Source organism: Neofelis nebulosa, chromosome 5, assembly GCF_028018385.1.
Source record: "Neofelis nebulosa isolate mNeoNeb1 chromosome 5, mNeoNeb1.pri, whole genome shotgun sequence".
In the NCBI taxonomy this organism is placed as follows: Eukaryota; Metazoa; Chordata; class Mammalia; order Carnivora; family Felidae; genus Neofelis; species Neofelis nebulosa.
Genome location: NC_080786.1, coordinates 91923749 through 91937761, shown reverse-complemented (window position 1 = coordinate 91937761; position 14013 = coordinate 91923749). Strand labels below are relative to the sequence as shown.

At 34.8% G+C, this 14013-nt stretch overlaps 1 protein-coding gene across 11 annotated transcripts in view; it reads right to left on the bottom strand.

Moving 5' to 3' along the window:
- Positions 1 to 14013, bottom strand: part of IQCB1 (IQ motif containing B1) — a 65061-nt gene that overhangs the window by 17101 nt on the left and 33947 nt on the right. For all 11 annotated transcript variants that reach the window (XM_058731221.1, XM_058731219.1, XM_058731225.1 and 8 more), the window contains 2 exons: positions 2873 to 3015; positions 1232 to 1380 (listed from right to left, as the gene is read on the bottom strand). In XM_058731221.1, the coding sequence (XP_058587204.1) occupies positions 1232 to 1380; positions 2873 to 3015 (292 nt within the window). The remainder of the gene's footprint in view (positions 1 to 1231; positions 1381 to 2872; positions 3016 to 14013) is intronic.

The window sequence follows — 14013 nt, the reverse complement described above, 5'->3', positions numbered from 1 at the left end:
TGAGGTCTCATTTTAGAGTACAGGATCCTTTTATAAATATTGATTGGCCTTATCTAAATTGTCAAAGTAGTAATTCAATTTCATAAGGTCCTAGTTGATTCTCTGACAGAAAAGAATTTAAAAAGGAGGAAGCCATGAGATAAAAAGTACTAGAAAGCATCCAAGGGTTCCTCCCCTAAAAGAAGTATCTCCAACATGGATATCCATAGGTTCTTAGATGGCCTTATGTAGCAGAGGGTAAAAAGCAGGTGTGAGTGTTGTTTGGTGATGGTATAGGATTGTTTGTTGCAGACAGAGCCTGACATCACCCAAAAAGTCTGAGGAAGAAGGGGGCAACAGAAATCTACCTACTTCTCTTTCCTTACTTACTTACTTTTTCCTATTTTTTTAGTACTTACTCTTTCCTATTTTTTAAAAGAGTGGTTTTTAATTATCTTTGTAAGAAGTTAATCATGGAGAATTAACAAAGAGACTATTCAAAATTTATCACTGTAAAAAACTGAAATTAACCTAAAATTCAACAATAAAGTATCATAAAGATAACTGCTATAGACACGAAATGCTATAGACCTGAAAGTTAACAGGTATAAGCAAATAACAGATGTTAGGAAAATTGGTCACTGAATGAAATAAATAGCCTGTTTGCTATACTTTTCCAAGGCAATAAAATATTACTGTGCTCCAGATAAATCTCAGGAAAATTATCATTTAAGAACACCATTCTATAATTCAAGAATTACAGTGATCCAATTATATCTAATATATTATCTGTACATTAAAAAAAAATAAAATATGATGTGCTGAACTGGTACAGGCTTTGCACTTTACAAAATACTTTCCCAAAAATCAGGTCATCTGACTCACATAACAATTAAGTGAAAAAGGTACGGTAAACATCCATTCATATACCAAGTACATGCTGAAGGCTGACAACAATAAATAAGAGTTCCTTACCCTTCAGGAAGTCACAGGCCAAGAAAGAAAAAAAAAAAAAAAACGAACAAATAACACTGCAGTATGATAAATGATGTTCAAGGTTCAATGGAAGTACTAAGGACTGGGTGTCTAAATCAGTTTGTCCAGTGGTAAAGAGGTTCTTACTTTATAGAGGAAGAAACTAAGACTCAGAAAAGCTCCGTGACTAGACTTTACAGCAGGTATATCCAAGGTCAGGTTTGAATCCATGTTTTTGCCTCCTAATCCAGTAATCTTTTTACTACATTAGACTCACTGCTCTCTGAAGTGTGACAGCTGCTTTATACTCCGTGAGAGATGGCCTCTGTTGGCGAAAAATTTTCCTTTCCCTGTACCCTCTCCAGTGTTTCTGGATAATCAATGCTGATTTCTCTTCTATTTCCCGATTATGTTTTTCCACCTGACCTAGAAAGATGACACACACTATTACAACATATGCTTTTTCAAGTTCTGGAATCAGGACAATGATAATAACAACAATCTTACGGTCTTTTTATTTGTTTCTTTAAATATTGTTCATTAATTTCCCCAATTTTATTATTTTACAGTAGTTCTAACATAGGAGGAAAAAAAAACTCCAAAACCTTTCTCAGATTATGTCGCTTCTTTTAGAGAAAAGATTCATATAATTTTTTTGTGGCAAAGTAATGAGAAAAGGGTTAATATTAATAATCCAATAGTAAGAATATTTAGAAAAAAGAATCCCAAGTACATAGTAGGAATTCAATCCATACCACGAGAGGGAAAAGGCAAAATGTGTGTATGTATTAACTACTCTGTGTACTTCTAAATTTCTCTTATCTACAGATGACTTTTTTTTTTCTTTCTCAGACTCGTTGTACGTGAGCAAGAGAAAGAACTCTAGCGCGTCTCACAGATGGGAAATTGAGTGGATTGTTGATGCCATTATCTGAGAAGGGGAATACAGGGAGAGGAAATTGGTGGGGGAAGTGGGGAGATAATGACTAGTTTTAGGATGCCTGTGGATATCTAAGTAAAGCATCCAATAGAGAACTGGCTACAGAGCTGTGCAGTCCAATATAGTTGACACTAACCACAAATAGCTACTTTAAATAAAGTGAAATTAAAGATTCATGTGCTTGCATGCACTAACCATATTTCAAGTACTCAATGGTCATGTCTAGCCAGTGGGAACCATATTAAACAGTGCAAATAAAGAACATTTAATTTTGTAAAAAGGTTTATTAGGAAGTGCTGGTTTAGAGCTTGGGAGGGTGAAGATGCAAACAAGATTTGAATGTTCACTCAGTTGGTAGTTGAAGCTGTAGTTACGGATAAGATACTGCAGAAAGAGCAACATGAGAGTGAGGACTAAAGATGGAACACTATGAAACATTTATATTTAAGGGAAAAAATGAGAAATAAGAGGGTAGTGGAGAACACTGGGAGTGAGTGGTAGGAGGGGAAGGGGAAGAACAAAAACAATCTTAAAACCATTCTAATTCCCAGACTGTAATATTAATCTCAGTTTAGTGTATCAAAGGTGGTAAGATGTCACAAGGTTTATACTGGTGTATGAATAAAGTTCAGATGCCAGAATGTAGCAATATTCAAACTCCTTACTTAGGGTCAAGGGGATTCTTTCTCTATGTCTCTGAAAGCTATCTTTAAAGCTATCACATATTTTTATGTTTACTAATTTATTCAAAAGATACGAAAACTAGTTGAGAGACTGCTCATCATCAATAATAGGCCTTAATCAGAAAAAATAGTAACTTTTTTTTTTGACTCGAGATTTAACAAGGTTTACCTGGAAAAGGGAGAAACGGGGCAACAGTCCAAATTAAAAGAAAAAAAAATCAGGTAGCAGGAAATCTGGCTCATTAAAAGATGCTTTAAATATTTTTACACTTAGAAAATTGACATTGCCACGCACCTGGATGAACTATTTCAAGCATACTCAGCCGTAATTCTCGGGACAGTCTCATGGCTCTCTGTCTTTGAATGTGCAACTGTAATCTGCGATCCTCTTCTTCCTTCTGCCTTTTTAGCTTTAGTAAGATCTTGCTTCGTTTAGATCTGTGACAGAAACAATAAGTACCTTATACGTAATTTTTTCATAAATGATACACCCATTTAAGAAGTATATGAAAAAATGTTTAACCTCACTAGTAATTATATATATGCAGCCTTGTTACAACTGTAACAAGTTGAAAACAATAGGGAACTGGATAAATTACTGGTTCATTCACTGAACAGGATTCTATGAATAAAAAAATAAAAAATTCAAAAATTTCCAAATTTAGCAACTTGGGAAAAGACCCAAATCTAATGTCAAGTAAAAATAAAATCAGGATATAGAAAACTTTCCAAATTGTGTTAAAAATACATATTACATATATTTAAAAAAATTTCAGGGGCGCCTGGGTGGCGCAGTCGGTTAAGCATCCGACTTCAGTCAGGTCACGATCTCACGGTCTGTGAGTTCGAGCCCCGCGTCAGGCTCTGGGCTGATGGCTCGGAGCCTGGAGCCTGTTTCCGATTCTGTGTCTCCCTCTCTCTCTGCCCCTCCCCCGTTCATGCTCTGTCTCTCTCTGTCCCAAAAATAAATAAAAAACGTTGAAAAAAAAATTAAAAAAAAAAAAAAAAAAAAAAATTTCAATAGCAATTTTAACTGCATGAAATGATTATGAATGATTTTTATTTTCTTCATGTTTACCTATTTCTCAATTATTGACTAATAACATTTATTATTAGACCAATTATGAAATTTTAATGTGGCCACAAATATTTAATTAGTATTTGTATATTATCTGCTTTTATTCACCAAAATTTGTCCTTAGCCATTTCTGTCCAGTTTGCTTCCTATATCACTATGCAAGGAGATCACAAGTATTAATCTATAATAAATATACTCAAAATGCTTTCAGATACCCACAGAAAGAGAAATAAAAAAAGGATTAAGAAGAGAAGAATACATTATTTATTTTACTTCTATAGACTTAATTTGCTTGTGCCTCACTCAAAAGCATTTGTTCTTAGATTCTTTTTCCAGAAATGAGGTACCTTGGCTATAGCTTTGTAGACAGGCAGACTTCAAAATGGTATAGTTATTGAGAGTTATAACGGTTTTTAATTCGGTTTCTTTTGGAAAAGGAAAAACAAGCATAAGGCAATTTAAAAATCTCTTAAAACAGAAGAGGAAAACTCACAAAATTATTCTGATAAAATTTTTTGTGTGTGATTTTTGCTTATTTTCTCAGTATTCCCTAACTGCTACCAATTACAACTTAAGGGTTTTTTCTAGTTGTACACTTTGTCAAGAGTCAAAGGTCTGTTTCAAAATGTCTTTCTTATTACCCTATTAAGAAAGGTAGAGAAGACCTCAAGTTCATGTGTGCCAAAAGGAGAAGGGGTTCTAGAGAGGATGTAGGGTTAGCTAAATAGTTTCTAAGTGTCTTTTCCTCTTTCCAAAATTTGGAGATGAAGTAAGGGGTCTTTACGTTCTCAAACAATGCTGATGTAAACTTGCCTCTCCTATAGAACTCTCCCTGCAAAATTGTGGGTTGTATACAGCGTATAAGTAAGGACATTTTGCCCTTTACCTACTTATGGAGGATAAAAGAGAACAACTGGCCCTAAACAAAATCTCCTTTTAAACTGTCTAATTGTTTATAGATTATCATGTTTAACATTGCATTATCATTATTTTAAATTTACTATTAGTATGAGAAACCTAGTAATCATTAAAACTGAATTGCTAGGACATTTAATCTGTCAGAAAACTGTGTCTGGGTAAAAGCTTAAGCATACAGGCTATAAAATATGGCAAAAATGAAAAGATTATGGTGTGTGCAGTAGAAGTAAAACACAGAAATATAGTAGAAAAGTGAGGTTCAGTGATTGAAATGACAAATGATAAATACGTGTTTCTGGATTCACATGCTTTATTCATGTTTGAAAACATTTATTAGGAATTAATGTGATTTTGAATTTGAATGTTTTCCTCCCACTTAGGAACATTCTAGTTAGTTACTAGTAGCTACTTACTCTGTAGTTCTAGTTAGGAGTTCCTTTAATCACTAAAAAATTTGAGTACTCATTTAACTGGTTTCTTTGTAAGAAAGAATAGGCATTTGACCATCTGGGAACTGTACTGCACTTCTATAAATGAAATGACTGATCAGATATATTTGCAGGATAATTTATATAAGTACATTCCATGATCTACATTTAATCAACATGAATCTTTACCATCAAAGAGTGACCAAATGATCTACTGCCAAAATATCAGGAATTCTCTAGGAATTCCTCTTTTGTAGAATAGTAAGTATGAACTAGGGGAACACCATATGAGTTCATGGCCAAAATAGTTGATGGGCTCTGTTCATTAACTCAACAAATATTTATAAAGAGTGATTGCTGTCTGCTTGATACTGCAACTCAGGCGAACAGAGAAGAGATAATATTTCTGCCCTTCAGAAGCTCAATTTCAAGAAGTTGAAAGGTAGCAGAATATGCTACTTTGGCATAAAGATTAATTTTGAGCAGGCAAATGAGAGAGAGGCAAATGAGAATCTGCCAGTGCAGAAAGAGTCTTCCCAGAGCATACTTTATCAAACTAAAAGCAGAAGCCTCTCAGAAATGAAGACTGCTATAAATCCCCCCTCCCAAAGAAGTTTTATGGCCATGAAGAAGATGGAAAGTTGGTGCCAAGATGGATCTAGACAAATAACCCACATATGCTATTAGTTTTCCAAATATATTTACCTTCCCATAATTTCCTGATGTTGGAAGCCTAAAACCCCTTTTGTTTTTACCTGTCACCTCTCTATGAATTTATTATTCTTTGTTAAGATGCTACCCAAGCCCAAACCATTCACTGGAGTTACTCATTATGTAAGGTTTCTTCTGCAGGATGTGTACTGCACACATTAATAAACTGTTTTTCTCTTGTTAATCTGTTTTGTTTTCCTTTTTTGTCAGTCTAATTTTCAGAGCCCCAGGGAATGAACCTAAGATAGGTAGAGGAAAAATTTTTTTCTTCCCCTACAAAGTGAAACAAGTATAATTAAGACACCAAATTATCGGGGCCTGGGTGGCTCAGTTGGTTAAGCGTCCAAGTTCAGCTCAGGTCATGATCTCCCTGCCGTGAGTTCGAGCCCCGCATCAGGCTCTGTTCTGACAGCTCAGAGCATGGAGCCTGCTTCACATTCTGTGTCTCCCTCTCTCTCTGCCCTTCCCCCGCTCACACTCTGTCTCTCTCACTCTCAAAAATGAATAAATGTTAAGAAAAATTTAAAAAAAAACAAAGACACCAAAATGTCAGCACTATGATAAAGGTAGGTAGGTTGTGTGGTTTCCCAAAGATAACTGGTGCAGCTATTAGCTGCTTCAGAAAACCTTGCTGAGGAAAAGAGCACTTAACATTAAATAAAGTTTCTGACCATAAAAAATGATTCAGTAAAAAAGAAACCCCCAAGTGGTGAGAGGATGGGCAAAATGGGTGAAGGGGAGTGGGAAGTACAGGCTTCTAGTTATGGAATAAGTAACTAATAGGGATGAAAGGTACAGACAGCATAGGGAATACAGTTAATGGTATTGTAATAGCCTGTATGGTAACAGATGGTAGCTACACTTGTGGTGAGCACAGCCTAAGTATAGAGTGATTTTATCACTACACTGTATACCTGAAATTAATAATCACACTTCAGTTAAAAAAAAAAAAGACAGCTCAAAAGGCATCTAACACAACATAAAAAAGAAAAAAGAAAAGAAACCCCTAAGAAGGCACATCAATAAGGGTATGACTACACAAGAGTGCCTCTTGCTGGAATTTAAAAAGCTCTGATGAATCTGGGTCCATAATTATGAGTGGTGGGCAGTTCCTTCCTCCCCAAAAAAACATGGGAGGGAAAAATTACCCTGAGATAATGACCTGACCACAAAGAGACAGAAATAACCTTTGCAGAAAGCTCAGTCATAAAGGAAGCAAGAAAAATTTGCATAAATTATTTCAACTAGTAAAAGAGGAAAGGTACTGAAGCCTGAACAAACTTGAAATTAAAAAATTAAATAAAACCCAAAGGTTAAAACTATACTTCAATCTGTTCTAAGACTTCAAACTCAAAATACTGGAAAAAAACAAACTGTTTATAACATGAGATTTAAATAATTTTGGCTTCGCAGCTAATTTTTTTTAACGGAAATAGTTATAACTGGACTGGTTTTGTTATATAAAGCAATGCAGTTTCTATTTTAAAATAGTAACATTAATTAGAATCCAGAGGTGCCTGGGTGGCTCAGTCGGTTAAGCGTCCAGCTTCAGCTCAGGTCATGATCTTGCAGTTTGTGGGTTCTAGCCCTGCATCCGGCTCTGTGCTGACAGCTCAGAGCCTGGAACCTGCTTCGGATTCTGTGTCTCCCCCTCTCTCTGCCCCTCCCCTCCTCATGCTCTGTTGCTCTCTCTCTCTCTCTCTCTCAAGAGTAAATAAACATTAAAAAAAAAAAAAGAATCTATATACTTTTAAGTGAACAGAATCGGCAATCCTGGGGTACTTTTAAATATAGATTTTTATATTACAAGAAAAAGTAGATGGGCAAATTTGACAACTATTGTGAGACTAAACATTAAAGGTCTGAATCCATGTTATAGGGGTACCTTTAAATGTAAGAGGGCAGAGAGCTGAGAATGATAGCAAGTAGAATTCATAAGTAATAAATACTCTGAGTTCACCACAGAAGGCAAGGCTATGCCAGAACATCTCAGATTCTTGAAGAGAATAATATACATTGTGACTCTCAAAATATTCATCATTACCCATATTTATTTGACCAAAGAAATATTTTTAAAAATGTTTTTAAAGAAATTCATTGTAGGATACATAGTAAACCATGAGCAATGCTGGAATGGATTATAATTGCCTCTCACAAGTACTATTTATTTAATATATCTGTTTGTCTAACTAGATTTGTAAATCTTCAATGGCAAAAAATGTGCCATATGTAGTTCCCCGCTATCATTTTTTTAAGTTCCAGGTAATATGCTAAAAAAAACCAAACACCCTTTATATTATTTTAATCTTGGGAGGTACACAATTATCGCCATTATATAGATGGAGAAGTTGAGGATCAAAGAGGTTGGGCAACTTGTCCAGGGTCTTTTAGCCCATAAATTGCTGAGGTGGAACACAAAATCAAGTCTGTTTAACTCTTCCAATACCTAGCATGGCCTCTGGCATATATTAGGCAATTGAAACATGTTTAAAAAATTCATGTTAAAAAAAAAAAACACATGCCCAATATTAATAATCTATCTTTAACTCTTCTCTAAAGGAAATTTTCATCAATGATTTAAATCTAAATTTTAGCTCACTATTTAAAAAAAATTTGTAACTGAGAAATGCAGCTGTAGTTATTAAAAGACTAGTTTTAGTTCTCTTAAAAAACTGACTTCTGGAATATGCAAGTTTCACTTTAGTAAATGAAAATTTAGCTTTAAGTCTAAGGCTACATGAAAATCACCTTTGAGATAGCTCTATTTCATCACAAATGACTAGGAGCTAAGTCATTTACATGTGTGTATGTGTGTGTGTGTGTGTGTGTGTTATTCTTTCCATTGGCTCTAAGAATCTGGATGGGTCAGTCATAAATAATATGCTGTCAGTATTTTCACTTTTGGTCCACTTGAAACAAGGATGAATGACAAACTGTGTCATATCTAAATGACAATACCTATCTGTGCCATATTTACTGATAAAACTCAAGTGAACATACTAAAACCATTATGAACTCATACATGTTTTTACCATAATTACATATGAACAATTAAGGCACTTTTTTATTTCAAGGGTTAAATAAAATAATTGACTATCACTGCCTCTCTCTGTAGGCTTGGCCCACAAAAAATGTCTTATCAAGTGAGTAAGACTATATATTTGGTCCATCAGATTTTTGTCTTTCATTATGTCCTTTGCTTTGAAAGTACATCTAGTTACTGGAGTGCTGGTACTCAGAAATGTGTTTTCAGAACAAGAATGAAAGCAATAGTAAAAGAAACAGCTGGAGGAGCAAGTTGGTGGAGCAGGAGTATCCTGAGTTCATCTCCTTCCCCAGAAAATAAGGATACAACTAAATACAGACCAACTCTCTCTGAGAACAACCTAAAGATTAGCTATTCCACAGCTAAAGATATAAGGACAAAGCACATGGAGAAAAGTAGGAGAGACAGAGATGAGATCTGGTGCAGTGACCCACAGGGGGAGAGATGCCACAGGTATAGAGGTCTTCCCTATGCAGCAAGGGTTTCAAACCCGACATCAGGCTACCTTGCCCTGGAGATGTTCATCCAGAGAAGAGCCCATAAATTTCTGGCTTTGAAAATCAGTGGAGCATAATTCTGGGACAGCAGAGAGGCTATAGGAAACAAAGACTCTATTCTTAAAGGTCTCATGCACAAACCTACTTGCTCTGAGACCCAGCACAGAGGCAGCAGTTTGAAAAGTATCTCAGCTATATGTAAAGGAAAGCTGAGTGATTTCCTGACTGATTTTAGGGTATGTGCTGGAGGACCAGGGATCTGTAAGAACTTTCTCTGGGAATGGAAGTACTGGTGGGTTCCATTTCTGATACTCTCCCATCTACTCTGTTAGCATCACATACCACTCCCCAGCGTTGCCCTGTGGACTCACCACACCAACTGGCAGGTGGCATTGGCTTCGACTAGCACCTCATAAAAGCATGTTCTGCCTCACTGCATCCAGTGGAAAGCAATGGCCTGGACTGGAGCCCACCCAAACTGGCTGGTAGGGGGAGCTGTAGACAGCCCGACCCACCAGTGTGCCCACAACAGTTGCAGCCCAATCAAAAGGAAAGTGCATGAAGTCAACACAGGGGACACCCCTGTTGCACTTAGTTTTGGTGACCTGGAGAGGACTGTGCTTCTGGCCCCTCCAGGACACCTTCTACATAAGGCTACTCTTTGAAGACCAACAATTGATCTACCTAATACACAGAAACAAACACAGCAAGTCAGGCAAAATGAGGAGACAGAGGAATATGGTACAAATGAAAAAACAAGACAAAACTTCAGAAGAAGAACTACACAAAAAGTGTGATCTACCATATAAAGAGTTCAAAGTAATTATCATAAAGATGCTCATCAAACTTGGGAGAAGAATGGATGAACACAGTGAGAATTTCAACAAAGAGATAGAAAATATAAAAAAGAACCAATCAGAGCTAAAGAATGAAATAAATGAACAAAAAATAAGTTAGAAGGAAATCAACAGCAGATTAGATAATGCAGAAAAACCAAAGAGCAATCTGGAAAACCATGTAGTAGAAACCAGCAAAAAGACTGAAGAACTTGAAAAAATTAGAATAGTTTAAAAGACTTCTGGGACAACATCAAATGTACTAACATTTGCATATTAGGGGTCTTGGAAGAAGAGTAAGAGAAAGGGGTAGAAAACTTATTTGAAGAAATAGTAGCTGAAAACTCCCTAACCTGGGGAAGGAAACATACATCCATGTTCAAGAAGCACAGAAACTCCCAACAAGATTAACCCAAAAAAGTTAATACCAAGAAACACAATAATTAACATGTCAGAAATTTAGGAGAGAATCTTAAAATCATCAAGAGATAAGAAACTAGTTATGTAATAAGGGAATGTCCACAAGGCTGATATTTAGCAGCAACTTTGCAGGCCAGAGGGGAGTTGAATGATATATTCAAAGTTCTGAAAGGAAAAACCTACAACCAAGAGTACCCAGCAATATTATCATTCAAAATAGAAGGAGATATAGAGTTCCCCAGACAAACACAAGTTAAAGGAGCTCATCACCACAAAAACCAGCCTTACAAGAAATATTAAAAGGGACTTCTTTAAGCAGTTAAAGGCCATAACTAGAAGAAATTTATGAAAAGAAAAAAATCTCACTAGTAAAAGCAAACATATAGTAAAGACAGTAGATGAACCACTTATAAAGCTAGTATGAAAGCTAAAAGACAAAAGTAATAGTCAAGTGTATCTACAATAATTAGTTAAAAGACACTAAAATAAAGAGTAAAATATGATGTCAAAAACATGGTGGTGGGAGAGTGTTTTAGAATGTGTTCAAACTTAAGTGACCATTAACTTAATATAGACTGCTATAATTGAGCATTATATATGAACCTCATGGTAACCACAAACCCAAAATCTGTAACAGCTACCACAAAAAATAAAAAGACAGCCAAGCATACCACTAAAAGTCATCAAATCACAGAAAACAAGAGAAGAAAAAAACAACCACAAAAACAATGAACAAAATGAACAAAATGGCAATAAGTACACACCTGTTATAATTACTTTAAATGTAAATGGACTAATGTCCAATCAAAAGACACAGCATGATTAAATGGATAAAAAAGAAGACCCATCTACATGCTGCCTACAAGACTCATTTCAGACCTAAAAACACATACAGGCTGAAAATAAAGGGATGGAAAGAAGATATTTCATGCAAATGAAGTGAAAAGAAAGCTGAAGTAGCAATACATATATCAGACAAAATAGACTTTATAACAAATACCATGAGACAAATAAGGGCATTACATAATGATGAAGAAATCAATACAGGAGGATTTAACAGTTGTAAACGTATATATTTTTTCACCTAATATATTACATATATAAATATATGCACCTAATATAGACACACCTAAATATTTAAAGCAAATTATTAACAAATGTAAAAGGAGAAACTGACAGTAATACATAATAGCAGGGACTTTAATAACCCATTTATGTCACTGAATAGATCATCGAGACAGAAAATCAATAAGGAAAAAGTGGTCTTAAACGACACTGTAGATCAGATGGATTTATATACACAGAACATTCCATCCAAAACCAGCAAACTACACATTCTTTTTAAGTGCACATGGAACATTCTTGAGGATAAATCACAGGTTAAACAACAAAACAAGTCTCAACAAATTTAAGACTGAAATCATATCAAGTATCTCTTCCAACCACAATGGTATAAAACTAGAAATCAATTACAAGAAAAAAAAACTGGAACAAACACAAACACGTGGAGGCTAAACAACATGTTATTAAATAAACAATGGGTCAACAAAGAAATAAAAGAGGAAATAAAACATTACATTGAGACAAATAAAAATGGAAACACAACATTCCGAAATCTATAGGATTCAGCAAAAGTAGTTCCAAGAGGAAAGTTTATAGCAATACAGGCCTAACTAAAAAAAAAAAAAAAAATCTAAAACCTAATCTTAAACCTAAAACAACTAGAAAAAGAAAAAGCCCACAGCTAATAGAAGAAAAAAATAATGAAGACCAGAGCAGAAATAAATTAAATTTAAAAAAAAGATCAATGAAACTAAGAACTGATTCTTCAAAAATATAAGCAAAATAAACCTTTAGCCAAATTCATCAAGAAAAAAAGAGAGGGCCCAAATAAATAAAATCAGATGAAAGAGAGGTTACAACTAACACCATAGAAGTACAAAGGATTATAAGAGACTACTTGGAAAATTACATGCCAACAAATTAGACAACATAGAACCCACAAAAAATGAAATATACAATCTTACAAGAGTGAATCAGGAAGAAGCAAAATCTTAACAGACCAATTACTAGTAATGATATCAAATCAATTATCAACAAAGCTTCCAGCAAACACAAGTCCAGGATCAGTGGCTTCCCAGGTGAATTCTACCAAACATTTAGAGTTAGTATCTACTCTTCTCAAACTACTCCAAAAAATTTAAGAGAAAGGAACACTTCAAAATTCATTCTACAAGGCCAGCATTACCTTGATACCAAAACTAGACAAAGACACTAAAAAGAAAAGGAAAAAAAGAAAATTATAGGCCAATAACCCTGATAAACATAGATAGATGCAAAATTCCTCAATAAAATATTAGCAAATGGCATTCAATGATGCACTAAAAGGATCATACATCATGATCAAGTGGGATTTATTCCAGGGATGCAAGGATGGTTCAATATCCACAAATCAATCCATATGATATACCATATTAACAAAGGAAAAAAATCCTATGATAATCTCAACAGATACAGATAAAGCATCTGACAAATCCAATAAGCCGTTTATGGTAAAAACTCCCAATGAAGTATGTTTAGAGGGAAGATACCTCAAAATAATACAGGACATATATGACAAACCCATAGCTAACATCATATTCAATGGTGAAAAACAGAGCTTCTCCTCTAAGATCAGGAACAAGACATGGATTCCACCCTTGCCACTTTTATTGATCATAGTTCTGGAAGTCCTAGTCATAGCAATCAGACAAGAAAAAGAGATACAAGGCATCCAAACTGGGAAGTAAGAAGAAAACCATCACTGTTTCCAAATGATGTAATATTATATATAGAAAATCCTAATGATTCCACCAAAAAACTATTAGAATAAATGAATTCATTAAATTTGTAGGTTAAAAAATTAATTGACAGACATCTGTTATATTTCCATATGCTAATAATGAAGTAGCAGAAAGAGAAATTAAGAAAACAATCCCATTTACAATTGTATCAAAAGAATAAAATATCTAGTAATAAATTTAACCAAGGAGGTGAAAGACCTGTATTCTGAAAACTATAAGACACTGATGAAAGAAACTGATGATGGCACAAGTGGAAAGATATACTGTGCTCATGGATTAGAAGAATTAATATTAGAATGTCCATACTACTCAAAGTAATCTACAGATTCAATGCAGTCTCTATCTACATTGGCATTTTTCACAGAACTAGTACAAATGAATCCTAAAAGTTGTATGGAACAACAAAAGACCCTGGATAGCCAAAGTAATCTTGAAAAAGAACAACAAAGCTGGAGGTATCACGTTCCCAGATTTCAAATTGTAGTACAAAGCCCTTGTATTTAAAACAGTATGGTGCTGGCACAAAAACATGTAGACCAGTGAAAAAGAATAGAGAGTTCAGAAATAAACCCAAACTCCCATGGTCAATTATCTGTGACAAAGGAGGCAAGAATATACAATGATAGTCTCTTCAACAAATGGTGGCTGGGAAAATTGGA